The following is a 27,083-nucleotide window of genomic DNA, read 5'->3' on the forward strand; positions in this document are numbered from 1 at the left end:
AGTGGCAATTCCAATAGTTTTATATTGTTCCTTTTTATGCTTTGAAAGCTATGGTGGACGACAGGTATAAACTGGCCAAAGAAAAAGCCAAAGAAATGGTGTCAAAGGCTTCTGCAGTTAGCCTTACGGCACATATGTGGACATCCATGAACACAGACTCATATCTCGCTGTGACCTGCCCTTTTATCGATGAACAAACATCATTGCACAGTATTGTTTTTGGGGTAGAACATTTCCCAGAGACTGAAAATCTTGCTCGAGCAAAAACTGCACTGATATCTGACTGGAGCATCACTGACAAAGTTACCTGCCTTGTAACAGATGGTTCAGCAAATATGGGTGCCTGTGTGAGGGAGCTTCATATGTGTGGCTCACACTTTGAATCATCTGTGCCTTGTGAAAGAATATTTTCTAAAGCTGGTGAAATACTGTCCAAAAAAAGAAACCGTTTAAAGCCAGCCACTGTGGGAATGTTATTTTTTTCTAAATAAAAATGAATAACAAATTATCCTTAGCACTTGTTGTATTTTGTTCAAAAACTAAATTACTAACACAAGCACATTCATATCTTTGTCTTAAGCAAATAGCCATTGAATTCTTACCACTGTTGACCTCTTGGGCTTCTAGATCACTTGATGGCAGCATAGAGTAAATGAAGCACCATGAAGCTTTGCTACATGTGCAAACCAATTGGCTGCCAGCACCATGAGCTGGAACCTAATCAGATCAAAAAGTCTTGGGAGACAGTGTAGAGAGTCATCGTCACTCTAATAGGCTTCACAAACACATGGAAAATCATGACAAAAGCCACTTTACTCTCTCGCATCTGGAGGTCCAGTCAAAGCCAAAGGATGAGGTTGAAGTGCTGTAGGACGCGGCTCCTGGCAGGGCTTTCAAGGAGAAGTTGATCCAAAAAAGCTTTGCTTCCAAGAGGAAGAAGTTCTTGGACCGCCTCAAGAAACTTAAGCACAAAAAGATGGATCACTGGAGCAAGAGGGTCAAATTTACAACTGCACAGGAGAAGGTAGACTAAACTTAAAGGGAAGTAAAACCCAAAAATGTCCACCTGTACTATCCACCTCAGGCTGTATTATCCACCTCAGGGCAGGGCCGTTTTGCCGCTTGCTGTTGACTGAATATGACATCACAGTGCCTCAGTGGCTCAACTGGTGAACATCACATTACACTGTGTAAAAGAGGCAAACAGTAGAGGTTTCAAAATTTATAAACATTATTTAAAGCTCATTAGCCAGCTAATTTCCTATTAACATCCACTCAGCACCTGGGAGTATCGTGAGTGGATTGAATTGTTTACAACTGTGTGTCAGTGTGCCAAGATAGCGTTTGGTCAGGGAACATCATGATAATATTTTAGATTGAGTTATAACACAATAAGTTTTCCATTTTTATTGCGTTTAATAAAATTACTATTGCAAAATAATGCAATGTTATTTTAGGTGGAGAACGAAATACTTTCACTTCAGAGTCGTACCTGTAAGTGTACGGGCCATTGGCATGAGCATGAATGATGGTTTGGAGAGATTTTTACATTCTTATCTACAACCTTATCTTTCTTTAGAAATAAAACACAAAAACACATCACTGCATTTTAGGGCAAGCAAGGAAGGTCTTATCAAATCCAAGCAGTCTATGTAACCACATGCTGTATCTGTATACATGTATGTTCAGTAATGTATAAACAAGTCAGATAGGGATTATAGCTGTGTATGCTATAAGATAAGTATTAGATGGATATGTGCATTTGTGTGTTGAACTTGTTGGCTCATTGTTGCCATTAGACATACTCAGCCGATACTGACTTTTAGGTCATAAGCTGTATTGCGTCAGTTCTATGGCTAGGCGTTGGCCGAATGAGCCAGCCGGGCCGGCCCGGGCAGGATCACCGACACCCGCGAAGGGGCGACTGCTGCCACCGCGGTGTCTTAGCGCCTGACGCCGCTGTGGAGATCTGTGGGAAGGGCCGGGCGCACGCCTAGAGTTGACTCCGCCATGGCCTGCGCTTGCCAGGCGGTACGAAGCGAGCAGAGGGGCTGACCGAGAGGACCACGGCAGTTCGAGTGGGGGCAAGCTTCCGTGTTATTACGACGCAGCTTCGGCGGCAGGAGCCTGGGGCGGCGCGCCATAAGCGCACAAACTTTAATTTTTTTTTTTTTTAATTGGTCGTACTTCGTTCGTAGCTCTTCCGCACGGCCAACTAGGAATCGAAACTTAGCACCGGCATTCTAAAATCTGAACGGTTCCGGGAAAACCGCAATGATGGACCCGATTCCACTCGATTCCCAGTTCTTGATGCCCAACCCTATGGAAAACATCACATACTCTGATTTGTTAAATGTGATTGAATCCAGTCCTCAATTTACAAAGGAGTTCCGTTCCTACACTGGCGATGCAACCAGAATTTCGGCGTATGTCGAATTTCACCGTCAGTCGAAATGTAGATCAAAATGCTTGGTATAAAAAAGAAAAAAATGAAAAGACATTAAAATAAAAACATAAGATGCTGTACTTAACATTACTGCTGAGAGGTGGATGGAGAAGAAGGAGAGGAGGGCGAAAAGGCAAAGATACTGCCGGCGAGCACAGACACGATCAAGACACTCTGCGCATGCACAACCGCAAGGAATACTGGTCTTTGTAGTACAGAAAGTGCTTGTATGCGGAAGTGCAGTGATTGGCGTGCAACCACCCAACAACCCAGACGTAAACAAGCTCAAAAACGCAGCACAAAAGCACACTTTTGGAACATTCATGTGGTGAGTGACATGAATATCGAGTTTTGACAGTTGAGAGTAACACGCGGAAATGACGTCCATTTGAGTCACGACATAGTGCGTCGTTGTCACAGTGGCTTATTCAAATGCCGGAGCAACTCTGTCCGCTCATTCATGTAAACGGGATATTCAAAATGTTTCAGAAATCGGAATTTTGACCTTAAACCGAATATTGACTGCATGTAAACATAGTCACTATGGTGCTGGGGACAAAAGAAAAGAGGAAGAGGGTCGCGTACGTCGTAATTCGAGGGCTGCCTGTATTGGAATCACTGGGTCCTGACTACTGTAACACCACTCGGAGATTTCACGTCTTTACTAGGGATAACTGCCCAGCTATATTAAAGGTGTAGGCAAGGTCAATACCCTGGAGAAGCTACAGCAGAATCCTAACCTGGACACTGCTTTCAGACATCTTGGTGCAGACTAGCTCTGTTAAGTAGTTGAAGTTAAGTTAGTATTGCTATGAGAACGTGGTTGTCAGATAACCATTTTTGGTTTTGTAAAATACTCAATTCCCAGTGTCAGAATTGCGTGGGAAAATATATTCATTTGTCACTGTAAGTCGTTTACATCAAAGGTTGTCTGTCACTTTTTGTATTATCTTTAAATTTTTCAGGGTTGCAGTAAAGTGACAAAAATGAAGCCTTTCAGACATTATTTCAGCTTGTTACCTGGCAGATTTGGGAAATAGACACTAAAATAAGAGAAAAGAAAAAATAACAGGTGGCACAATAAAATGCCAGGGGGTGTTCATGGACACCTATTTTGACCTAGACTTTATGAAAAAGATTAGAAATATCTACACGTCTTTTTATTTATTTGTTTTTTAAACACAGAAATAGAATAAAAGTCATAATTATAGTGTGGTGTGAAGGTCCAGAATAAGGTGCATGGTGATCAGTGTGCAAGATGTTAAGATTACATTAGAGAATTGTGGGAATGTGATATTAGTGCTTACCTCCCAGGGTGTAATTAAACAGTCGCATGGCATGGGGTAGGAAGGTTTACTGTCGTGTGTATTTTCTTTATTAGTTTTAGTCTGCATGTTGTTCTCCCTATGCCTGTGTGGGTTTTCTCTGGGAACTTTGTTATCTCCCACATTCCAAAAAGATTACACTGGAAAAAAAAATTATACAATAGCTGTCATTCGTTTAATGGTTTTTTTTTTTTTCAAATTCAAATTGTTGAAAAATATTAGTTTGCTCATTTCAAGTGAACTTTTACAGTATATTTATGGTAACATGTATTTTAATTACTTTAATTAAAGTTACATTTACAGTGGGGCACCCCGTACGTGCTTTATATTGATTTTCTTAAATCAACCCAATAATGCAAATGATTTCATCATTAAAAATAATAAAATAGCTGCCTTAAATAAATTTTAAAAAGTTCCTTTGTCACTGAAGAGAGAATCCTTTGCATCAACCTTGAGACATAAAGACAGTCATTGATGGAACAGCTCGGTGCTGAATAAGTTTCCCTTTTTGTTTAAAGAACATGCTATTTGGACGGAAAAAGTTTGCTGAACAATAAAACGGTTTAATTATTTTTTTTCAGAGTATGAAGTTAGCCCCAACTGTGAATGCTTTCAAGTCCCAGAAACAATGCTTTTTCCCCAGGCCTGTAATTGTGCTCTTTTAAAGCATTCTTAAAATCAAATTCTAAAAATCCAGTTTGTTAACACCTACGGTGTTCTAAAAACTGGTTTCTATCAGTAGGGCAGCAATTAAAATTTCCTGTTATGGTAATTCTAATGTCAACCTTTCCAGGTGGAGAATCCTTGCTTCTGCATCCAGACCAGTCTGCTGCAAAGTCCTGCTACATTGCAGGGAGGTCATTGTTTGTTATGCGGGCCTCAGTCATGGTTTCATAGAGTAGAACGCAAACGTGTCCAGAATTTTGCTCAGCACATTCATGGTGGAAGTGGTAACAAATCTAAAGTAAAGGGTAGTGTTTAGAGTTGTGGCAAATTCATATATTTTTTTGTCATGGTGCTTTTTAGATATGAATGAATAAACCACCAATGTCAGTCTGCAAAGTGGTGTCAGTAACAATCACTCTGATTGGCTGTCAGCCAGGAAATGCAAATCAGTGCATGAGATAGATGATTTTGTAAAATTCTATACAACTTATTTCAGTTCTTTAAATCAAGCAATATTGTATTTTTAACTGTGTTGCATTGGTTCAAGTAAAACAAATTTTCAATGTTTAAAATTAAGTAATACAGTGATCCCTCATTTATTGCGGTTAATGGAGACCAGAACCCGGCACGATAGGTGAAAAAACGTGAAGTAGAGTCGGACTTGTTGTTACTGTTATTATTTTATATTATATTTATTTCAAAGTTTTATATTGGGGGGATTTACGCGTCTGTCACGCTGTTGCGAACATGGTTCCCACACTTCTAAATACTTGTTATACAATAAATGTAACTTTAAAAATGCAAAATGAAGAATAAATACCAAGCTGCAGGTTGTGAGAGGACTTGAGTTTCAACCGCGGCAGCGGGCGATTACGACGGAATGCACGCTAATAACTTCGTTAAAGTTTTAATTCTTCACATAAAATTGACTTGCCTTAACTAAAATGCCGCATGGCATTTTATCCAAAGGTACAATCCTGCACTTTTAAATGCTTATCATCGTCGTCGTTGTTGGGCAAAGTGAAAGTAAAACTTCTTCATTGCCTCCTTCTACTTCTCTTCTACTAAGAAGAAGCACGGTCGCTGGAGGCAATCATGCCTTAACTTTCTCTTTGCACAATAACATCAACAAGGTCTTTTGGATTAAATGCAATGCGGGATTGTAGTTAAGGTAAGGTGTTTTAAAACAAACTTAAGACAAAATGAACAAACACTTTCACACTTAATTTGCACGATCGTCGTTGCGATGCACGATGAGCATTTAATCTCCCAACTTGTAAACACAGCTGTTATACTGAACTATCCTCTTATCTGGCTTGACTCTGACTAAATGTACGGCACATCGAATAACGTTAGGAGTTTCCAAACATAACGTTGTTTGTTATGTCATCATTGTCGCACTGAGCACGTCCGTGATTGCCGGGTGGCCGAGCCGCTTTGCTCACAACTTGTAAACAACACAGCTGCCGAACGGCACATTTGAATAACATTATGAGTTTGCGAACAGAACGTTGTTCATAAGTGCTGTTAGTTTGTTAGCATGGACGATACAAGCGAGAGGCTGCAATGATGCGCACCCAGTCAGCTCACATACAGTACACAAGTGGATACAGTAAATCCACTTGTGCTCTCATTGGTTCATCTCACGCTGGGAACCAATCGCGCGCCTTTTATGAGTGCCTGCGGGGATGTACGAAGCCTCCGAGTCAACTCATATCTTTGAAACAATGCGTCTTTCTGCAATTTGGCTACCGATATGACTCTGTTATTTCATTTTAATTTCAATTTGTTATGAATGCTTCTGAAAAATCTGCGATGCATTGAGGGCACGAAAGTCGGTGCGCGAAGTAGCGAGGGATCACTGTATATCAATCCATCCATCCATCCATTGTCCATACCGCTTATCCTCACAAGGGTCGCGGGCGTGCTGGAGCATATTCCAGCTGTCTTCGGGCAGTAGGCGGGGGACATCCTGAATTGGTTGCCAGCCAATCGCAGGGCACACAGAGACAAACAAACATCCGCACTCGCAATCACACCTAGGGGCAATTTAGAGTGTCCAATCAACCTACCATGCATGTTTTGGGAATGTGGGAGGAAACCGGAGTACCCGGAGAAAACCCACGCAGGCACGGGGAGAACATGCAAACTCCACACAGGGAGGCCGGAGCCGGGATCGAACCCACGACCTCTGAACTGTGAGGCGGACGTGCTATCCAGGCGACCACCTATATATCAATTCTACAAGGAAATATGATCCTTTCCACATATATTAACTGTAAAATTAACAGTTGATAATTGTTCTGTTTTTTACAATATGTTGCCTTAAAATACGCACCGATTCATTGTTATTCATATTACAGATTTTTGATATCATGATTTTCAGCATATTAATGTTAATTTCACAAACATTTTTTAGTGCAGGTATAAGATCCTCGATGACTGTTCTCCAACCCTGGTCTATTTTTTTCTTGTCCTGGTACTTGTAGCTGGAGGTGTCTTATGTAGCCCAGTAAATATTTAGTTTTATATTTTGCTGTTTTAAATTTTGTGAACATTCTCAAAATTATCATATATCATATTAAGCCATCTGGCTCCCAGCATGACTCTGTTCCTCCACATTTCTTGAAGGAGATTCTCCAGAGTATTGGAAATTCGGTTCTGGCCATTATAAACAGCAGCCTGTCTTCTGGTGTAGTCCCCCAACATTTTAAACACGCTGTAGTGCAACCCATGCTTAAGAAACCTGGCCTTGATCAAGGTGTGCTGTCATATTTTAGACTCATTTCCAAGCTGTCTTTTATGTCTAAAATTCTGGAAAAAGTGGTGCACTCACAGTTAAGATCTTTCTTGGATGAACACAATGTTATGGAAGTTTTCCAGTCAGGCTTCAAGAAGATGCATAGCATAGAGTCGGCCCGTTACGTGTTTTTAATGACATCCTCCCGGCAAATGACACTGGAGACTACGTATGTCTCGTTCTGTTGGATTTGACTGCAGCATTCGATACGGTAGACGATAGTATTCTTTTGCCTCGTTTGCAACACCAAGTGGGCATTAGCGAATGTGCTCTGGAGTGGTTTGGATCTTATTTAGCTGGCAGGACTTTTTCTGTAGCACGTCCGCCTCACAGTTCAGAGGTCGTGGGTTCGATCCCGGCTCCGGCCTCCCTGTGTGGAGTTTGCATGTTCTCCCCGTGCCTGCGTGGGTTTTCTCCGGGCACTCCGGTTTCCTCCCACATTCCAAAAACATGCATGGTAAGTTGATTGGATACTCTAAATTGGCCCTAGGTGTGATTGTGAGTGCGGATGTTTGTCTCTGTGTGCCCTGCGATTGGCTGGCAACCAGTTCAGGGTGTCCCCCGCCTACTGCCCAAAGACAGCTGGGATAGGCTCCAGCACGCCCCGCGACCCTTGTGAGGAGAAGCGGTACAGATAATGGATGGATGGATGGACTTTTTCTGTTAGCCTAGGCAACAGACAACAGTCTCAAACTCGGATTTCAAAATGAACAGTGATCTTAAATTGGTCCAGCAAATCAGCGCTGCTGTAAGGTCCAGCTTCTTTCATCTTAGACAGCTGGCTATGGTAAAGTCCCTCCTTTCTTATCAGCCCTTAGAAACAGTCATCCATGCCTTTGTTACATCTCAGCTAGGTTACTGTAATGTACTTTATTTTGTAGTAAGCCAGTCCTCTCTCAAACGTCTCCAGTTGGTCAAAAACGCTGCTGCTCGCCTCCTAACTGGAGCTCAGAAGATGCAGCACAACACCAATTCTGGCCTCCCTTCACTGGATCCCAGTGCATTTTAGGGTTCAATTTAAGATTCTCCTATTTGTCTTTAAATCATTAAATGGCCTCGCCCTGGCATACCTCTCCGAGCTCCTCCACTCCTACGCACCTTCCCGCAGCCTCAGGTCTGTGGACCAGGCACTGCTCAAGGAGCCGAGGGCTAATCGAAGCCTCAGATGGGATCGAGCCTTCTCTGTCGCGGGTCCTTCCTAAGCGGTATGGATAATGGATGGATGGATATATATGGCGGCATATATATATATATATATATATATATATATATATGTATATATATATATATATATATATATATATATATATATATATATATATATATATATATATTAGGGCTGTCAAAATTAAAGCATTAACTATGGAGATTAATTTAAATTTCATAACGCACTAAAAAGATGACCTCAGTTAACTCAGTTATATTTACTTCCTGTAGCAGCTGATCTCTGCTCACTGTACAACCAAACAAAGGAGAGTCACTGTCGCAAAGACAGACTTTTACATAGTTTTACTAAGTTTCTTGACAGCTCATTGGAGAAATCCAAAATATTTTGCACATTTTGCAAGGCCAAATTCAAATACCATATTAGTTTTACGTCTTTGGTATATCATTCAACTGTTGTATTTTACAGGAAAAGAATTGTGTTCAAGGATCAAAGAAAGCTATTAGAAAAGTCTTTAAATTGAACTATACTTTATTTTTTCCCACATTAATTCCAAGATTTTACTCATGTAAATATCGGTTCCAAGCTTCGTAAAAAATTGTAGTTGAAAAATGCGATTAATTGCGATCAGTTATGGAAAATTTTGAGATTAGTTAATAAAATTTAATTGCTTGACAGCACTATTATATCTATTATATATATTAGTGATATATATAAAAAAAAAAATATATATATATATATATATATATATATATACATATATATATATATATATATATATATATATACACATATATATTTATATATATATATATATATATATATATATATATATATATATATTTATATATATATATTAGTGATCCTAGTGAATCCTAGTTACTGTATATTAGCTGTTGTCTTTTTAATTTCTCCATTTACTGTATGTGTTATTGGTGTGTGTCTTCTGACCACCAGGGAAACATGTGTTAACAGGTTTTTTAGTGCTGTTCCCCAGCTAATGTGCTACTGTGAGAACTTAATTAAGGCGACAGTAAGGAAAGCTATTACAGGTAAGCTGTTAGAAATTAACCAGTCAATCTAAGGTTGTCTAAATTGAATTTTTTCAGAAGCGTCCGGTGTTCAACTCATCAAATCTCTTCTCCTCTTGCTAACCCTGACCCCCTGGGTTCAATTTCGTTGTACACATTTTATATTAGCGAGAATACAAAAGTCAATTAAGAAGGTGCTTTAGACATCCAATTAAAAGTCTTTGGACAATTCCTGTACTTCATTCCTACCTCCTCCACTACTAATAATGAAATAACACTCACATATCCTCCTTCGCGCTTCCCACCTTGTCTAAATAATGAAGAAACTTAAAAACACTCTAGGGTTTTAAATGAAGTCTTTAAAAGGTTGCAGAATACAATCATCTTCTAGATGTCCTTGTCTACCTTCTATTTTCTTGTCACACCTTAAGGCTAAACTTTAAACTGAGTGTGTTGATTCAAACAGAGCGGCTGTTTGCATGTGTCACAGTGGTCTTTGCGTTTGGTCTTTCAGTTAAAGACTAAACTGCCCTAGGAACATGAAGTGTATACGCATTCATGTGCTCAATTGTCTTGTGTTTCTTTAGTAACAGGGGTGAGAAACTGGTCTTTTTTTTTTTACATTAATCTCTTGACAACTGCCGGGCGTGGTCAGATCAAGTATGCATTCCTTAATAATGTATCTATGAGCTAAGCTGTGGTTTTAATTACCGAGTGGGTCTCTGTGGTAACATAGAAAGGTCTTTTATTAAATCAACTTAGTGGGTCGACATTTGTTTAGAAGTGTCCAGAGATGAGCTGGTTATATACCAGAGCACAAGGAATGTTGTCATTAATCATCCTACAGGTTTATGAGTGAAAGGTAGTGATGGAAAATCCAGCAACAATTAAAGTTATTTGGTGCGGCATGGCTCACGTGGTAGTCGTCTACGCCAAAGGTTGCGGGTTCCTTCCTGAGGCCCTGTGACCATGTTGAAGTGCTCTTGAGCAGAATAATAACCTCCAGTTACTTCCTATGCTGTGTCTAAGGCTCGGTACACACATTAAGACAATCAGGCTTTTTTTGGTCTTGATTTTGCCCCTTACAAACCAAGGATGTCAAATGCTATGTTTTGTCTTAAAAGAATGTCCTTTAAGATTATCCTTCTCTCTGAGGTGTACTAAGAGTTGATTTTTCCTGATAATAGTGATATTATATTAGGGATAATAGGGTCCTAAACTGGCGGGGCCAACAAGCTTAAAGTGGAAGTAAACCCAAACATATATTTTTTCAGAATATGTTCTATACAGGCCTACTAGTTGAAATACGGTATTTTCATTAATATTGCGTTTTATATTACATACTCTAACACCCACTTTTAACCATCTCAGGGGTGGCCATTTTGTCACTTCTGTCGACTGAAGATGACATTGTAGTTGCTCAGGCCTTAGGTAGCGACCAATCATGGCTCACCTGTTTTCTGAAGCTGAACCGCATGCGGCTCGGCTCTTTCATCCTTATGTTGCGGATCTGCGTGGTTTGGGAAAATAAATTATAAGTGTACGACTGAAGTGCATGTTATTTGTCTCAAAAACGTGAATCATATCTTCAAAGTTTTTGCTTATGGCAGCATTGGATATCAAAAGGACGCATTAATCAGCGCATAAATAAACAATTTTATATTGAAAACATATCACATGTTTTTTGCAATGCGACCGTGGTCTGAATCTCAAGGTTGCATTCATCTGACCTTGACGTCAGGAGCCCAAAGTTTGCTCCGCGCAGGCGGAGGGATCACTGCTGATGGCGACTCTGCATTATATTTTTGACTGATTCATTTATAACAGACTATAGTGTTTAGGTTGTTTTGTTACCTGACATGTTTCAGCGTGTTACTTCCGCCTTCATCAGAGTGTCACTGGTGTAGTTGTGATGCGCCTTAATCAGCTGATCTTAAACTCAGCTGATGTGATGATGGAACATCAGCTGATTAAGGCTGGACATTTATGGTGATAGTAGTAATTCAGCCACAGCTTGATCGGCTCATTTTTTACAAGCGGTTATGACTCATATTTAGTGACGTCTCTATGAGATGAAATTGAAAAAGGCTCGCCCCATAATTTTCCCCCAAATACTGTATTTATACCTCTGACCGAATAGCTCCACTGTCGAAATGCCCCAAGACGCTGCACCACATTTACTTCCATAAACACAACGTCGTGAGTGACGTCAAACGTCTCTTCTTCTGCGTATGCGCGTCACTTTAGGTGCACAATTATGTTCACATAAGAAAGGAGACCGAGGTCGCATCATTGGATTTTTGACTTCTCAGCCTGGTTTGCAGACGCTGCATATGCGCAAAGGTTCAGGAGCAGAAGTCCAATTAACCAGGTAAAATAAATATTTAGGCAGTTACTTTGCAAATATTTATTTTCATTGTTCAGTGAAATAGTGCTGTATTTTTAAATTCAGGAATTTTTGTATGCTAGATAGCTCATTTAAGTTCCGCTTTTTAATTCATTTGAAAGAGATCTTCAACTCTACGCTTTTTTTGTAAGAGTTCAAAATGGGTTCATGTAATAAATAAAATGTGATTTTCTCAAACATCGATGGACTGCATGGATTTCATAAGCAACACACTATCTGAGGAGAGCGGAGGTTGTGTTTTTTTTTCTACTCCATTTTTATCAATAATGATTGAAGCTGGTTAAGCCCCACTGAGCGTCGAACAATTGTAAGTGTTTTTGAATGTTGCATTCACATCAGAGTTCGTCAGGTTTCGTTCCCAGCCCGCGATCATACACATGAGATTGATTATGAATAATTTCACCAAGATTTAACAGAAAACCACGATCATACCACCAATCACTACTAGATGGCAGACATGTCTTAGTTGCACTTACACTGAGTTTTATAATGCTATACTACGTGAGTAGACAATATTTTTTTGCAGATTTGGAATGATATGCAGGACAAGCATAGTACCTCAGCAATATTAACATTTTGATTGACTCTCTTTTTTTGTGGAAAAAAAAATGCAAAATTAATTCTTACACAATGTTGGTTTCTTGTTCAGAAGTTTTGTGCTGCCCTTTGCACTGGAAAAAAAAATACAGTATGTGATTATTTTATTGTTTCAACTCTTGCAGGGTTAGGATAGTGGATCTTTTATACATGCATTTAAAGATGCATAATCAAAAATATCCGTATTAAGAGAAGGTATTGTGTACGTACGCACATATTTTGTCAAAATTTAAAAGAACATTTTTGTCATACATCTATTTCGTGGGCATTTGTTCAAGAAGGATTGACTATGGATGCCTGAAATTTGTAATGATTAAAACCTTTTTGAAAATAGGACTTTAAAGAAAAAAGTCAAACCAAACATATTTTTTTCAAGAATATGTTTGATGCAGGCCCACTAGTTGAAACAAAGAAATATGATTAATATCTACTATGAGTTAATCAACAAAATCCACAAGTTTTTAGCCATCTCTGGTCTGCGGCCATTTTCTCACTTCTGTCGACTGAAAATGACATCACAGACACTCAGGGCTCAGATAACGACCAATCACGTCTCACCTGTTTTCTAAAGTTGACCCATTATTGGTCATTATCTGAGTCCTGAGGGTGTGTGATGTCATTTTCAGGCGAGATAAGTTGACAAAATGACCACGTGGGGGGTGACAAATTTTATAAAATGGACTAATAAGCATGGCTGGAAGTGGATTTTAGTCCGGCCCCTAATTGGCCCTCATGCGTTTGACATGGTCGCAAGTCGGCCAAATTTCATCTCAGCCTAGTCAGTGAAAGGCTTCTTTTTAGGCTTCTTTCTACTCCTGCGTCGGCGCGAGCGACACCTGCTGTATTGATTCACATGACCGACGCTGTTGGCGACAGGTCTGCGACACATGCCACGCACACATCAGGAATTGTTGCTGCTCTGATCGGTCCATTATGTCACATGTTGCGATGGCATACAGGTTCCCACACAGAGAGGAGGCGAGAATGCAGCACGCAGCTCGTTGCTTCTGCAAAGCAAACTGGTTTGGAAATGAAATTGAATGCATCGTCTAGTCATCTCGGTCCCTTTATGGTTGTAGCAGGGACGATATCCATTGTTGTCGCTGTCTTTTTTAAACGACACCCCCTGACTTGTTTCAAAACAACATGTGTCCACGAGTATATTCAAGCTGTGCACAGCACTGACTCAAGGATGACGCTGGCACATGAAGGTGGAGTTCATGCACTTCATCTGGCGTCTTCCATACTTCCTGAAATATGCCATAGCAAACTTGCTGTGTATAGTGGTTTGCTGGCATGCTTTTATTTTGAAGGCCATGAAGGAGGGAAAGTGTGCAAATTAAATGACTTGTTGACTGTGACTTCTGGCCGTCTGTTGGACCCAAATAATTATACAATAGTACAAAACCAACCCCGGGGCTAGCAATGGAAGTAATCACATGCAGTTGGGTAAGTAGTAAAGTACTAGTGGTGCATTTTGAAGCGTGTCCACAGCGGGTTTGAATAGTAACTTAGCCAGCTAATGATCCTTAAAAAGCCTCTGCCATTCACATCTCTCCCGCGACGGCGTCAATCACGGACACTTTTTTTTGGGGGGGGGGGGGGGGGCGGAACGGGGCGGGGGTGATCATTTTTATGAATAAGAGCAGGGGGTCGCCGCCGGAAGGGTACCCAGGTCAAGGGTGGAGGGTCGCGGCCGGACCGGCAAAAGAGGGTCAAGTGCCCAGCTCTGATGATTTCATTTGAGGAGCAATTTAGGAAATTTGAAGAGCATTTTTTTTGCAGGTTAATTCTAGGGAACATAGGTTTTTATGTTTAACAACATAGCTGTTAAAGTGGGATACAAGTTTTACAAATTTTAATAAATTGTATTAAACAATAATATCCACATCGCAATGAACGGTTTCTCAAATTGTTCTCAACATTTTTCATTGCCTCCTCACGATAACGTCATCATGGCCTGCTAATTAGCAGGAAAATGCTAGTAGAAACAAGGCTAGAAGCATGATGCTTCCCTTCTCCGCAGAAGACTACCACAAACTCCTTCAGAAGATGGCAGTGCTGGAGACAAAATGCATCGCCTCAAAGTGTTTGTGTAGGTGAATGGACAATCAAACAATGACACCAGACAACCAAGCTCTCACTCTTAAACTCTCAAATTATTTTGGAATTATATTTCTGTCTGCTACAGGGGTTTAGATATTAATTATTTTGTAGGTGGCAAAAATGTCAGGTTTTCAAGGGTGACCCCCAAGACGACCGTAGGTTTTAGAGAGATGTCTCGCGAGGGCCTTCAGGCTTTAATGGGTTAAGCGGGTCTCCTCCTACTTTCTGGCAAGGGGATGAGCGCTTCAGCTGGATAATGTCTCTCTCAAGATGGCTGAGCAGTATCTTTGCTTCTCATTCTGTGAATTTTATTGACGATATTTCAATTTTTCGTTTAATGCTGTTTAATGCTCTTTTTTGGAAAGTTCTGTTAAAAGGCCATTACAGTAATCAAGTCTCCTAGAGATGAACGCATGGATGAGTTTTGTCTGGTCTTTCTGGGAGAGAAATCTTTTAATTCTGTTGATGTTTTTCAATTGGTAAAAAGCTGATTTGGTGACAGCTTTGATGTGGCTGTTGAAAGTCAGATGTGAGGCTACGGACTTGGTCGGTGGTTTTAAGAGCCGGAGTCTCAAGATGTTTACTAATACTGACTCTCTCCTCTTTACGACCACACAGAATAATTTCAGTTTTGTCTTCATTTAATTGTAAAAAATTCTCTCTCACCCAGGTGTTTATTTGCTCCAGACACTAACACAGTAAGTCCGTCGGGCTACAGTCGTCTGGTGACATGGACACAGAAAGTTGTTTTTCATCTGCATGGATGTGATAATTGTTTATCGATTTTTATTATTTGACCCAGAGGGAGCATATACAAGTTGAACAAAAGAGGACCAAGAACTGACCCCTGGGGCACACCACAGGTCATAGCCAAATTAATCAGATTTATAACCGCCAATTCTATCAAAATAACTCCGGACTTCTAAATAGGTCCATTGAGGGACTGTTCCAGAAAGACCAACCCAGTTTTCCAGCCTATCCAACAGAATGTTGTGATCAACGGTATCAAATGCAGCACTGAGGTTCAGCAGAACCAGAACTGATATGTGACCAGAATCAGTGTTCAGCCTAATGTCATTTAACACTTTGACCAGTGCTGTCTCAGTGCTGTGATATGCTTGGAAGCCTGACTGAAATTTATCAAGAATTTCACTTTTACTCAGAAAGTTGCTACGTTGGTTAAATACGACTTTCTCAATAACCTTGGAGATAAAAGAGAGGTTAGAAACAGGTCTGTAGTTGATCATCATAGAGGTATCGAGAGTCATTATCTTAAGGAGTGGCTTAATGGCAGCTATCTTTAGTGACTTTGGAAAAATGCCTAATGCCAGTGAGCTATTAACTATTTGTAGGAGATCACTTTCTACTGAGGCTAAAACTTTTTTTTTTTTTAAGTCAGATGGTATCACGTCCAGAGTGCATGTTGTTGATTTCAAATGCTGAACTGTTTCTTCTAAGATTTCTAAATAAGCCATATTAAATTGTGACATAACATTCAAGCTCGTTCTAAACTTTAGACACAGGTTAGTTTTCCTGCTTGTCTGCGTAGTGTTAATTGTTTGTCTAATGGTTTTGATTTTCTTGCTAAAGAAGTTGGAAAATTCGTTGCATTTGTTTCGGGTCCCAAAGACTTGGAATCCCAGATAACAAAAAGATTTTGGCTGTGTCTAAACACCTGAAAAACACAGGTAAATGTGGAGAAGGAGTGAAGGCACGAACCGCTTTCTTTCCATCCCAAATTTCCTCTGAAGGGAGGGGGCGTGAGTTCCCTCATTTAACTAGGAACCTGGGCTCAACACTTACAACAATGGTTCTGTTCTTTGTTTCCTATCCACAGTGAATTTAAAAAAATATGTTTTCATTTACATTTGCATGTAATATAAATTCTGAGTACAAAATAAGCTCTTATTAACAAAACAATTGTGCCCACATATTTTTGAGTGTCACACATTTAGCAATGGAGAAGAGTTCTGGGCTTATCTGTTTAGGAGTATTTGTAAGTTTATCTATCATAAAAAACAGAGTGCGAGAGTCGTTGGCATTCCTGTTGATCATTTCTAATACATGGAGCTGTCTGGCCTTGCACAGTTCATTATTAAAATTACGCAGGCTTTGTTTGTATAACTCATAGTGAATTTGAAGTTTTGTCTTCCTCCACTGTCGTTCAGCTTTTCTACTTTGTCTTTTCTGGTTTATAACCATACTGGTGTTTCTCCACTGTGTTTTCTGTTTGGACAAAGTGCTTTTGACTCTTATTGGTGCAACAGCATCCATTATATTCAAGATTTTCAAATTGAAATGATCCAGGAGTGCATCAACTGACTCTACACTCACTGTTGGTGACAAAGCTATAGCCTCCATAAATTGAGCACATGTTCCTTCGTTAATGTACCTCTTCTTTACCAAGAGGGAAGAAGTTGTTTGAATATTCTGAGTGAGCAGTACATCAAACAAAATTCAAAATTGGTCCGATAAGGCAAAGTTAGTAACCACAACAGAAGTCACATCAACCCCTTTTGAGATAACAAAATCCAAAGTTTGACCATGAATGTGCGTTGACTCTTTAACATGCTGACACAAACCAAACATCTCTAATATGGACGAAAATTCTTTGGCATTGCCATCCTTCATATTGTACATGTGAATGTTGAAATCCCCGGTTAAGATAAAATGGTTGGAATCAGGAGAGACCAGTGATAATAATTCAGAAAAATCATCAATAAAACTTGCACAGTGTCCCAGAGCTCTGTAAATGATTAATACAAGGAGAATTTTTGGAACACCCTTTAAAATAAAACTGAGATATTCAAAAGAAATAAAATCACCAAATGAAATCTCTTTACGCTGGACTGAATCTTTGAATAAGGCAGCTTCTCCCTCTCCTTTCTTTCCATTTCGAAATGTGTTCATAAAAATAAAATTTGGAGGTGCTGTTTCATTGAGAACAGTAGCACTTGTGTCCTGTGTTAACCATGTTTCTGTCAAAAAAAGAAAATCTAAACTGAGAGAAATCATAGTCATTAACTAGGAATGACTTGTTAGACAGATATGTAATATTAAGTTAAGCTAGTTTTGTGGTGTTTACACTCGTCTCTGTTATCTCCAGAGTTGTATGTGGAACAATTAATAGATTAGATTGATTCACCCTGCAAATTGACTGTAGCCGATTCTTTCTTGTTCTAATTAATGTAGGGATTCTACTGGGTCAAAGCTTGTTCTGAGAACAGCTATCAGTGACAAAATCACTATAGCAAGGACCCTGAACACATCATGGCAGATTATCTTTGAATCTTGGAGAGGGTGCTCTGTATTTCTTGGTAGCTGGTGTTCCCTGAAGGCCTGATTGCGTTAGAGACAGCCTTTGCAGACCCTGGGTGATATGTTGTAAATCTGGTGATGAGGCAGATTTGAAAGTTGTTCCGTGTGTCCACTCGTTTGGGTTTGCCATCCCAACAGTATGACGCAAGTGTGCTCCAGGTAATCTGCATCCAGTGAGATTTGGATGTACACAATCAGGTCTGTAGCGTTCCCTGCAGTTCCAAAATATTTTAAAGTTATCTATGAATTTAATCCCATGGACGATGCATGCCTGTGACAACCATGTATTCAGGCCAAGAAGTCTGGAGAAAAGTTTGATTCCTTTCCCCATAGATGTGAGGGCCTGAAATGAAGACATGGCGTGTTCTGACACAGGCTCTCCAACAGCAGAGAAAAGTCTTTTTTCAGGATCTCAGAGACAGTTTTCCTTCTGAGAATAGAGAATCAAAAGACCCTGTGTGAATAATGATCTTGATACCATCTGGATGTGTAGACAGAATGGTCGACTGGATCTCTGTCAGTTCCTTGACTGATATATCTAAAACCGTTAGATTTTCCGTTTTTGCCATTCTTGCATGCTGTGTTATCCCCTAATTAGAATCGTGTCTATTTCCTGTTTTGTGGAGGTGGTGGTAGCTCGAGCCTTCATGAATGCGGAATTTTGGCTTCTCCTCATGCTTTGGTTAGCCCTTGGTTGAGTTCTGGAGCTGTTTCTCATGGTTTCTCACTAATCCTTGCATTGCAATTAACTTCACACATATTATTTGAACTTAACACGTCAAATCTATTGTGCAGTGACACTTCAGCTGGTGGAATGAGTGCTGTAACTTTAATGTTTCTGCTGGGTTTACCTCTGCAACGGACAACTTCAGACCAGATCCTGGTTGGTGCTGATGACTTTGGTCTGGCGCCAACACTGTTCCAGTAGGCAACATCAGTTGGGCCGTCCGGTTTGGGACGCTTGGCACCAGATATGGTCCCACCAACGAAGATTTCACTTAGTCCGTTTGTATTCGAAGATTCTGTAGCCTGTACAGGCACTGCAAAAGAGTCAATAAATTTCTCATTTTCACGAATGTCTTGCAGTGTTTCAATCCTCTTCTCCAGTTCTCTTATCCTCACAGAGAGCCGCTCACAATCTGTACAGCTCACGATACCTGTCGGGTTCGAAGACATTCTTCCTTAAGTGATCTAATGATAGCCGACTAAAAAATTGAATAAAATAAACATTGTACTAAATCATATATATATATATATATATATATATATATATATATATATATATATATATATATATATATATATATATATATATATATAAAATAAACATTGTACTAAATCATATATATATATATATATATATATATATATATATATATATATATATTTGATTTAGTACAATGTTTATTTTATATATATATATATATACATATATATAAATATATATATATATATATATATATATATATATATATATATATATATATATATTGATTTGATATTGATATATTGATTACATTGATTTAGCACAAAAGTACGTTAAAATCGCGGAGAGCCAATGCAGCGATTTTAAAACTGCTTTAATGTGCCCCCTCCCTCTGGTTCTCGTCAGCACCCGAGCGGCTGAGTTCTGCAGTAGTTGAAGGGAAGAAATACTCTTTTTGGGGAGATCAGAGAGCAGGGCGTTGCAATAATCTAAACGACATGATATAAAAGCATGCATCAGCACCTCTGTGTTAGCCTGAGAGAGAAACGGACGGACTGGCAATATTCAGAAGATGATAAAAAACGATCTTGGTTACATTTTTAATATGAGGAATAAAACTGAGCTCAGAGTCCAAAATAACACCCAGGTTCTTTACACATTGTGAGGGTTTAAAATCTAGTCATTTTGGTAAAAGTCTTTCTCTCTGGCCTTCAGAGCCGATACCTAAAACCTCGGTTTTGTCCTGATTGAGCTGTAGGAAATTCTCTGCCATCCATGGAATAATAGCTAAAATACAATTTAAAAGGGTATCAATAGGTCCTGTGTCATCGGGAGATACCCTAATGTACAGCTGTGTGTCATCAGCCTAACTGTGAAAGCTGATGCCGTGTCTTTTGATGACATCCCCAAGGGGTAGCATATAAAGATTAAAAAGTATTGGACCTAAAATTGAACCTTGGGGAACCCCACATTTAATTTAATGGGTTTTAGAGGAACAAGTATCCATGCGTACAAAGAAACTTCTGTCGTGAGATAGGAATAAAACCAGTTAAAAACAGTACCGGAGATGCCCACTAGATTTTTAAGTCTGTTTAATAAAATTTGGTTATCTACTGTATCAAAAGCGGCGCTTAGGTCCAGTAGCACCAAGACTGTGAGTTTTTTCACATCTGCGGTATACCTTATATCATTTAAAATCCTTAAAAGGGCTGCCTCTTTACTGCGGTACCAGATTGATATTTTTCTGAAATTTTGTTTGTATTTAAAAAATAATTTAACTGGAGAGTTTTTCTAAAATCTTACTTAAAAATGGTAAGTTGGATACGGGTCTCTGATTGTTAAAAACGCTCGGGTCCAGGTTGCTCAATCAGCATCCATTGCTGCCTGATCATCCTGGAAGGGCGATTCCCCCATCTGTGCTCCCTTCTCAAGGTTTCTCACTTTTCCCAAGATGGGGTTTTTGGAGTTTTTCCTTGCCCTCCTGAGGGTTAAGATCAGGGGATGACGTGTATATGATCTGGTGCATATGTAAAGCCCATTGAGACTTTCCTGTGATTAAGGGCTATATAAATAAATTTGACTTGACCATTATTGTCATTTCATAAGTCATTGATGGGACACATGAACAAAGTGGTACTAAGTGGTGGTATTCTTGTAAATGGTGAGTTCACCGTGACACTGTCAATTTAATTGTTATTCCTTGTATGGTCTAATTAAGCAATGCATCACAACAGGTTGTGGTTGCAGTACAAAGCCTACTTCATAACGTTAGCATTAAACCTTTGCGTGTTACAATATAACAGTGCACAACAAAAACACACACAGTATATCAACACAAATGTTTGTATTTATGTTGTCATTGTTTTGTTTTTATTGTTCAAATTAACAGTAAAACTTAAACCTAAAGGTAGTTCCTGTAATCACAAAAGTTAAAAGATTTAAAAAAATATATATTATTATTTTTATTATCATTGATTTTATTTTTTTAAATGTTTGCTGCACATTAGTCTGATTTTATGACTATTAAGTCCTTTGAAAAATTGTTTGGGCATATAGGACCGTTAACATGACCCATGAGTTTTTGTTTATTTTTGGGTTGGTAGGGCTTTATTGACGGAACAGAGTGACAGAAAAATATGAGTTCTCATTGTTTGCAAGCTTTAAGATGTACAGATGTCAGCACGGGTCAGTTTCCACTCAATAATTGTTGGTCTCTATATGTGCCCTGCGACTGATTAGTGACCAGTCCAGGCTGTAGTCTACCCTCCACTCAAAGTTAGCTGGGATAGGCTCCAGCACCCTGGGGCCCTGAATAGGATAAGTGGTGTTGAAAAGGTTAGCTGTAAGTTGATCTACTGTATTTATTTAAAATATGTAATTGGTTCTCTTTGTTTTTGCAACCTCCAGCATCTCTCCAGCTTCCACCATCACAGTAGTAACTGGCACCTCTTCACTCTCCAGCATTGCTCCATCCCCCAATTTATTGACTCAGGGTACTACCTCAGGGTAGGAACTTACACTCAACAAAAATATAAATGCAGCACTTTGGTTTTTGCTCATTTTATATGAGATGAATTCAAAGGTCTAAAACTTTTTCCAACTGCACAATATCACCATTTCTCTCAAATATTGTTCACAAACCAGTCTAAATCTGTGATAGCGAGCACTTCTCCTTTGCTGAAATAATCCATCCCACCTCACAGGTGTGCCATATCAAGATTAGAGCACAGGTGTGCCTTAGACTGTCCACAATAAAAGGACACTTTTTTTTTTATAGTGGCACTTACTGTACCTTATATTGAACACCTAGCCGTTACCTGTTGATCAAACGTTTACACTACAAATAGCGATCCGGGCCTTTCTTGGCATGTTCTTATGAAGCATACCTCCCTTCTTTCTTCACCGTTGAACCCTCAAAGTGACTTGCCTGCCTGTCGGCTTTGTTCTCGGTAACTGTATAATGTATACAACAGTATGAGTAGTACACTTTAATATAGTGCATAATTAAAAGTAGTATTTAATTAAAATTACAATAACTTGTATTGATATTTAACAGTATCTCACAAAATTAAACTGAGGGTGGGGCCGGGATGGCCATGTTTTCACTAACAAGTTCATTTGATATATTTTTTGATCAGGAAAATGAAAAGAGTTGCCATTTTCTATTTAATCTATTCATTTTGGAGAAATTAGGAAATAAGTTACCCCATGAATAACGCCCCTTGATAATGAGCACAATGGCCGCGCCCCCTAGCGTTCTTTGCTTGTTCGTCCGGAGTCACGCGAGGAACCGATTCCAAACTCTCCATTGGAAATCTTTGTACTTTCATTGATCATTCATAATGTCCAAAAACGGCGATCAATTGGCAACAATATTTATGGGGACATCTCTACTAATGCCCACTTCAACATATCAAAAGGATTAACCTGTCCGTGGCTGATTTATATGAGAATGAGGAAATGTGGAAGTCAGCAGAGCTACATAGATTTAGGCTGGGATGAGCGCACACCGCTTCTTTGCTTAAAATAACAAAACAAAAAAAACACTGCCTCTTTGCTTAAAAAAAAAAAACGGCTTCTTTGCTGATCACGGTTAGGACGGGCGAGGCATTAAACACCAGTCAGGATATTTGCAGGGACTGAAGTGGGAATGAGTAGACGCGTACATTTATTTGGGTGAGGAATGGCCCCATTTTTCGACTTACAACGCGCCGTCCAATTTGGAAGGTGACAGCTGAAATGGCACGTTCGAATGCGGCCACACTCGCTGGAACTTTCTGTTCGCTGTTCGGTGAGGGCTTTCGTCACTCTCACGCTGCTTCACTCAGGCAGAAGGTTGCAAGGCAACATGAAGACAAAGGCTCATCTTCACCTCCACACGTTGGGCGGACATTAAGGAGCTAATGTTGTTGTGCTAATGCCTTTTGTTTTAACGACCTGAAGCTAGTTGTTGCTATTAGCTGTCCCATTATCCTACCTTTAGCCGGGAAGAAGGGGACGTAGAGCGCCAATCTGCCTGTTGCTGCTGCAAGCCGGCGTCTCTCTCCCTCCTGAGACACGAGTTTAGCGTCGCTAAATGTCCGAAATATAACCAGTCGGGGTTCGTGTGCGCATTCATGCTCTTGTCCGCTTCAGCTTGTGAAAGTGGAGGAGCAATCGCCACGGTATTTTTGATTTTGTGGAGGTGATCATGATGAGATCAGGTTTTATGTAAATAAATCCAAGCTATTGTGCAGAACACTTTTATACTTACTTTCACTTGAAGTGGACAAGAGTAGTAATGTGCATTTGCATTTTGGTGGCGATCGGTCACTGTTTTAGACAACAGAACTGACAAAGCGAGCAATATTACCACTCATGCCTTCCTCGCGTGACGTAGACCGCTGAGACCGAAAACATAACATAAGCCACGCCCTTTTCTGGGGCGGGGAAATTTGTCGTAAACATAATCACAAAAAAAGACCTTAAAACACAACAGAGTCTTCTGAGGTGGGTAATTGTATTACTAATGTCATTTTTACATGCAAACCTATTATATAAATGCCAATGTTAAGCTCACCAAAGTGTCGCTTTAAGAGATGTTTTTATTTAATACCCATGCCGATATTTTTGCTCATGTCTCAAGAAGTTAAACGTTAGGCTTGAGGTGTGAGAACCTCCAACTATACCAGACATAATGTTTGATAAATTATTTGCACATGCATGAGCACTTTGTTATTTGTAACTGAAAACCTTTTGGCCTAGCTAGTCACAAGGCTGTGATAAGCTACTTAAGAAACCATTTATATGTCATTTCAATCAAAGCAAATCCATGTCAATTAAGATAAATTATTATGAATTACTCAGCCTTTACTGACAACGTCCCGTTCCTAATAATTAGGTGAAGACCTTAATGAGCACCAGCATGCTTATTTGCCCTTCCATTTACTGCTTTACTTTTTTCATTTTCATGGGTAAGAACAATAAAACGATAAGAAAAGTGGCAGGAGACAAAATCTTTAACACTTGGAGTGATTACTTTTCTATGTATGTGTATTTTTTTATTTTTCTTACTTGTACATTCATTTTAATTAGAGGCATCCGCACTGCCTGTAATTGTCCACTTCCTGCTAATTTAAAGTAATGGGACTGCTAATGGAAAGTGAATTCAATGTGTGAAGCCAAATGGCCTTTGGCTTTGAGATGCAGTATCTTCCCAATGGCTCACTTACAATTAATGCGTACACGCACACATACACATAAGAGACAGTTCATGTATTCCTTATGGTTATATCCATTCATTATCCGAGCAGCTTATCCACACGAGGGTCGCGGGTGTGCTGGCGCCTATCTCAGCTGTCTCCCGGCTGTAGGCCATACAGCCTGAACTGGTTGCCAGCCAATCGCAGGGCACACACAGACAAACAAACATTCACACTCTCATTCATACCTAGGGACAATTTAAGGTGTTCCATTAACCTACCATGCATGTTTTGGAATGCGGGAGGCATGCATGTTTTGGAATGCGGGAGGAAACCATAGTACCTGCGCAAAACCCACAGAGAGAACATGCAAACTCCACACTGGAAGACCCAGATTCGAACCCTGGACCTCCATGCTGTGGGGCAGAAGTGCTGACCAGTCGTCCACCAAACACAGAAAACTGAACTGGTGACCAGTTCAGGGTGTACCCCACCTTTGACCCAATGTCAGCTGGGATTGGCTTACCTACAACTCATATGAGGTTTAGCGGTTTAGAAAATGGATGTAGAAAATGGATGGATGGCTCTGGTCATAATGGCATTTCAAACAATCCTAACTGTGATTTTGTTTTTACCTGTACATTATTTCTGCTGTTTTTGATTTAAGTAAATACCGTAATATGTTTTAACGACAGAACTCAAATTTATTTATATCTGTGCAAATGTATATTGTGGTGTTTGCACTTAACACAAAGAATTTATTGGACCATTAAAGAGACATACTGGATGTTTTATTTATTTATTTATTTATTTATTCATTTAATAATAAACTTGACTCATACACAATCCTTCAAGCTGAAGATGTTACCACCTGCCCCTAACCATCCCTCCACCTCCAATCAGGGAGTGATTGTCTCACCGGCTGCTGCTTTGCCTTTTCACGGGGAACCTCTCGTGTCGCTCCTCCACGATGGGTCGCCCAGACCGCCCTTGCCTGCTGAATCATCCCACACCCTTCGTGTAAGCGCTGTCTTTTCTTCCGCATCTCTCATCTTTGCCATCTGCTTGTCCTAGTTTTTCTCATTCCGCTTCTAGTAAACCAGTTTTTAGACTATGATTTTTCTGACTGTGAAGATGGCCACAATTTGGTTAACCCTCTTTCTGATTCCAATTTTGACATTGATTTTGGTTTTCCCAGTCCATTCCCTAGTCAGTATTCAATCCCTTGTCAGTTTTTTCAATTTTTTCATTTTTTGAATGATGATCCCTTAGTGTCCACCCCAGAACCCTTTCCACTTGTGCGCTCGGTTGGCCATTTACACGTGATCCCTGCAGCGTGGCCAACATAGGCGCCTGAGTAGAGGTTCTGGTTCCTACCGCAATAACGGCAAGTTGCGCCATTCCAAACCTGTACCCTTAGTGCCCGCTGCTGAGCCTTTCCCTTCAGACCCTTATTTTGGTGCCGATTGGCCATTTACACAGGACCTCCGCATTTTCCTATGCTGGAGTCATGAACACTGATCTTAACTGAGGCAAGTGAGGTCTGCAGTTCTTTGGATGTTCTTGAGGGGTCTTTTGTGAACTCTTGGATGAGTCGTTGCTGCGCTCTTGGGGTAATTTTGGTCAGTCGGCAACTCCTGGGAAGGTTCACCACTGTTCCATGTTTTTGCCATTTATGGATAATGGCTCTCACTGTGGTTTCCATGTTTTCGCCATTTATGGATAATGGCTCTCACTGTGGTTCGCTGGAGTCCCAAAGCTTTAGAAATTGCTTCATAACCTTTACCAGACTGATAGATTTCAATTGCTTTCTTTCTCGTTTTCAATTACTTTCTTTCTCATTTGTGTCATGATCTGTTGGTCTTGTTGGGTTTTTTAGTTTCATATTTTTTCTCAGTGTTCCTGTCTGTCTCGTAATGATTGTTGTGTCCACCTGTGCTCCTTCCACTCCCGAGTGTTAACCAATCGGATCCCTCCTACTTTTCATGTCTTGTCCAGGTGTTTCTCCTTGTCTCGTGAGTATCTCTGTATTTAGTTTCCAGCTTTCCTTTCGGTTCTTGTGGGGTCATTGTCGTTGCTGTTGTGGTGTCAATATCTGTTCGTGTCACAGAGTTTCCTGTCGTCCAGTCAAGTCTAGTCAACTCTGCCACCCCAAGACATCTCTTTTGTGCCAGGTCCTCTCGCTTGGCCATGCCACATCTTGTCGGGTCCAGCCAAGTCAAGCCAAGCCAGCACACGCCGGGCCTCATCACCATGCCAAGCAAGGCCTCTTCGCCACGCCTAGCCAGGCCTCTTCACCACGCCGAGCCCAGCCTCTTCATCACGCAAAGTGTCAGTGCTTGGTCACTTGTGTTCACACAGGGCCATTTAGGTTTGGATTTTTTTTCTTCTTTAATAATAAAGACCTTCCTTTAAAAACTGCATTTTGGGTTTACTTGTGTTATCTTTGACTAATATTTAAATTTGTTTGATGATCTGAAACATTTAAGTGTGACAAATATACAAAAAAAGAAGAAATCAGGAAGGGGGCAAACACTTTTTCACACCACTGTACGTGTGGTATGTCGAGCTATTCATGCGTAGTATTCACAAGCATTAGTCATTGGGCTGGGCAATAATTTAATATCCACATATTTCGCAATAGAAACATGATCAATATCTATAGAAAATGCACTCAATATAATATGTCGAAGTTGATAGTTGAAAACGCTAACAGAAGACCGTTTAAAATGATAGTCGGACCGGCCTGTAGACGATTACTATATGGTCCAGCCGGATAAAATGGCGGACAAACGGAAGGCGGAAGGGTAAGCGGAGGACGATAAATGGACCGCA

At 40.0% G+C, this 27,083-nt stretch overlaps 1 protein-coding gene and 2 long non-coding RNA genes across 12 annotated transcripts in view; 1 reads left to right on the top strand and 2 right to left on the bottom strand.

Annotated features, from left to right (window-relative positions):
* Window positions 1-961, bottom strand: part of LOC147145457 (uncharacterized) — a 35,959-nt gene extending 34,998 nt beyond the window's left edge. The window contains exons 1-2 of the long non-coding RNA XR_015087159.1: window positions 817-961; window positions 603-735 (exon numbers count right to left, since the gene is read on the bottom strand). This is a non-coding gene — a long non-coding RNA (uncharacterized LOC147145457). The remainder of the gene's footprint in view (window positions 1-602; window positions 736-816) is intronic.
* Window positions 1-26,671, top strand: part of LOC147145458 (uncharacterized) — a 44,270-nt gene extending 17,599 nt beyond the window's left edge. For 2 of the 10 annotated variants that reach the window (XR_015087158.1, XM_086033651.1), the window contains 2 exons: window positions 25,152-25,268; window positions 26,359-26,671. Coding sequence is in view for 1 of the 10 variants with exons in the window: in XM_086033651.1 (XP_085889777.1) it covers window positions 25,152-25,268; window positions 26,359-26,385 (144 nt within the window). In the remaining 9 variants the exon portion in view is untranslated. Of the gene's footprint in view, window positions 1-48; window positions 600-25,151; window positions 25,269-26,358 lie in introns of those variants that run through there. The other 8 variants (XR_015087151.1, XR_015087152.1, XR_015087154.1 and 5 more) reach the window with 7 other exon arrangements.
* On the bottom strand, window positions 1,068-23,165 carry LOC147145459 (uncharacterized). Its single transcript, XR_015087160.1, has 3 exons — window positions 23,045-23,165; window positions 18,713-18,901; window positions 1,068-1,186 (listed from the first exon to the last, which is right to left on the bottom strand). It is a non-coding gene; the product is annotated as an uncharacterized LOC147145459 (long non-coding RNA).
* Window positions 26,672-27,083: the final 412 nt, after the last annotated feature.

Source organism: Filicampus tigris, chromosome 6, assembly GCF_054856515.1.
Source record: "Filicampus tigris isolate MCC_2025a chromosome 6, RoL_Ftig_1.0, whole genome shotgun sequence".
Lineage (NCBI taxonomy): Eukaryota > Metazoa > Chordata > Actinopteri > Syngnathiformes > Syngnathidae > Filicampus > Filicampus tigris.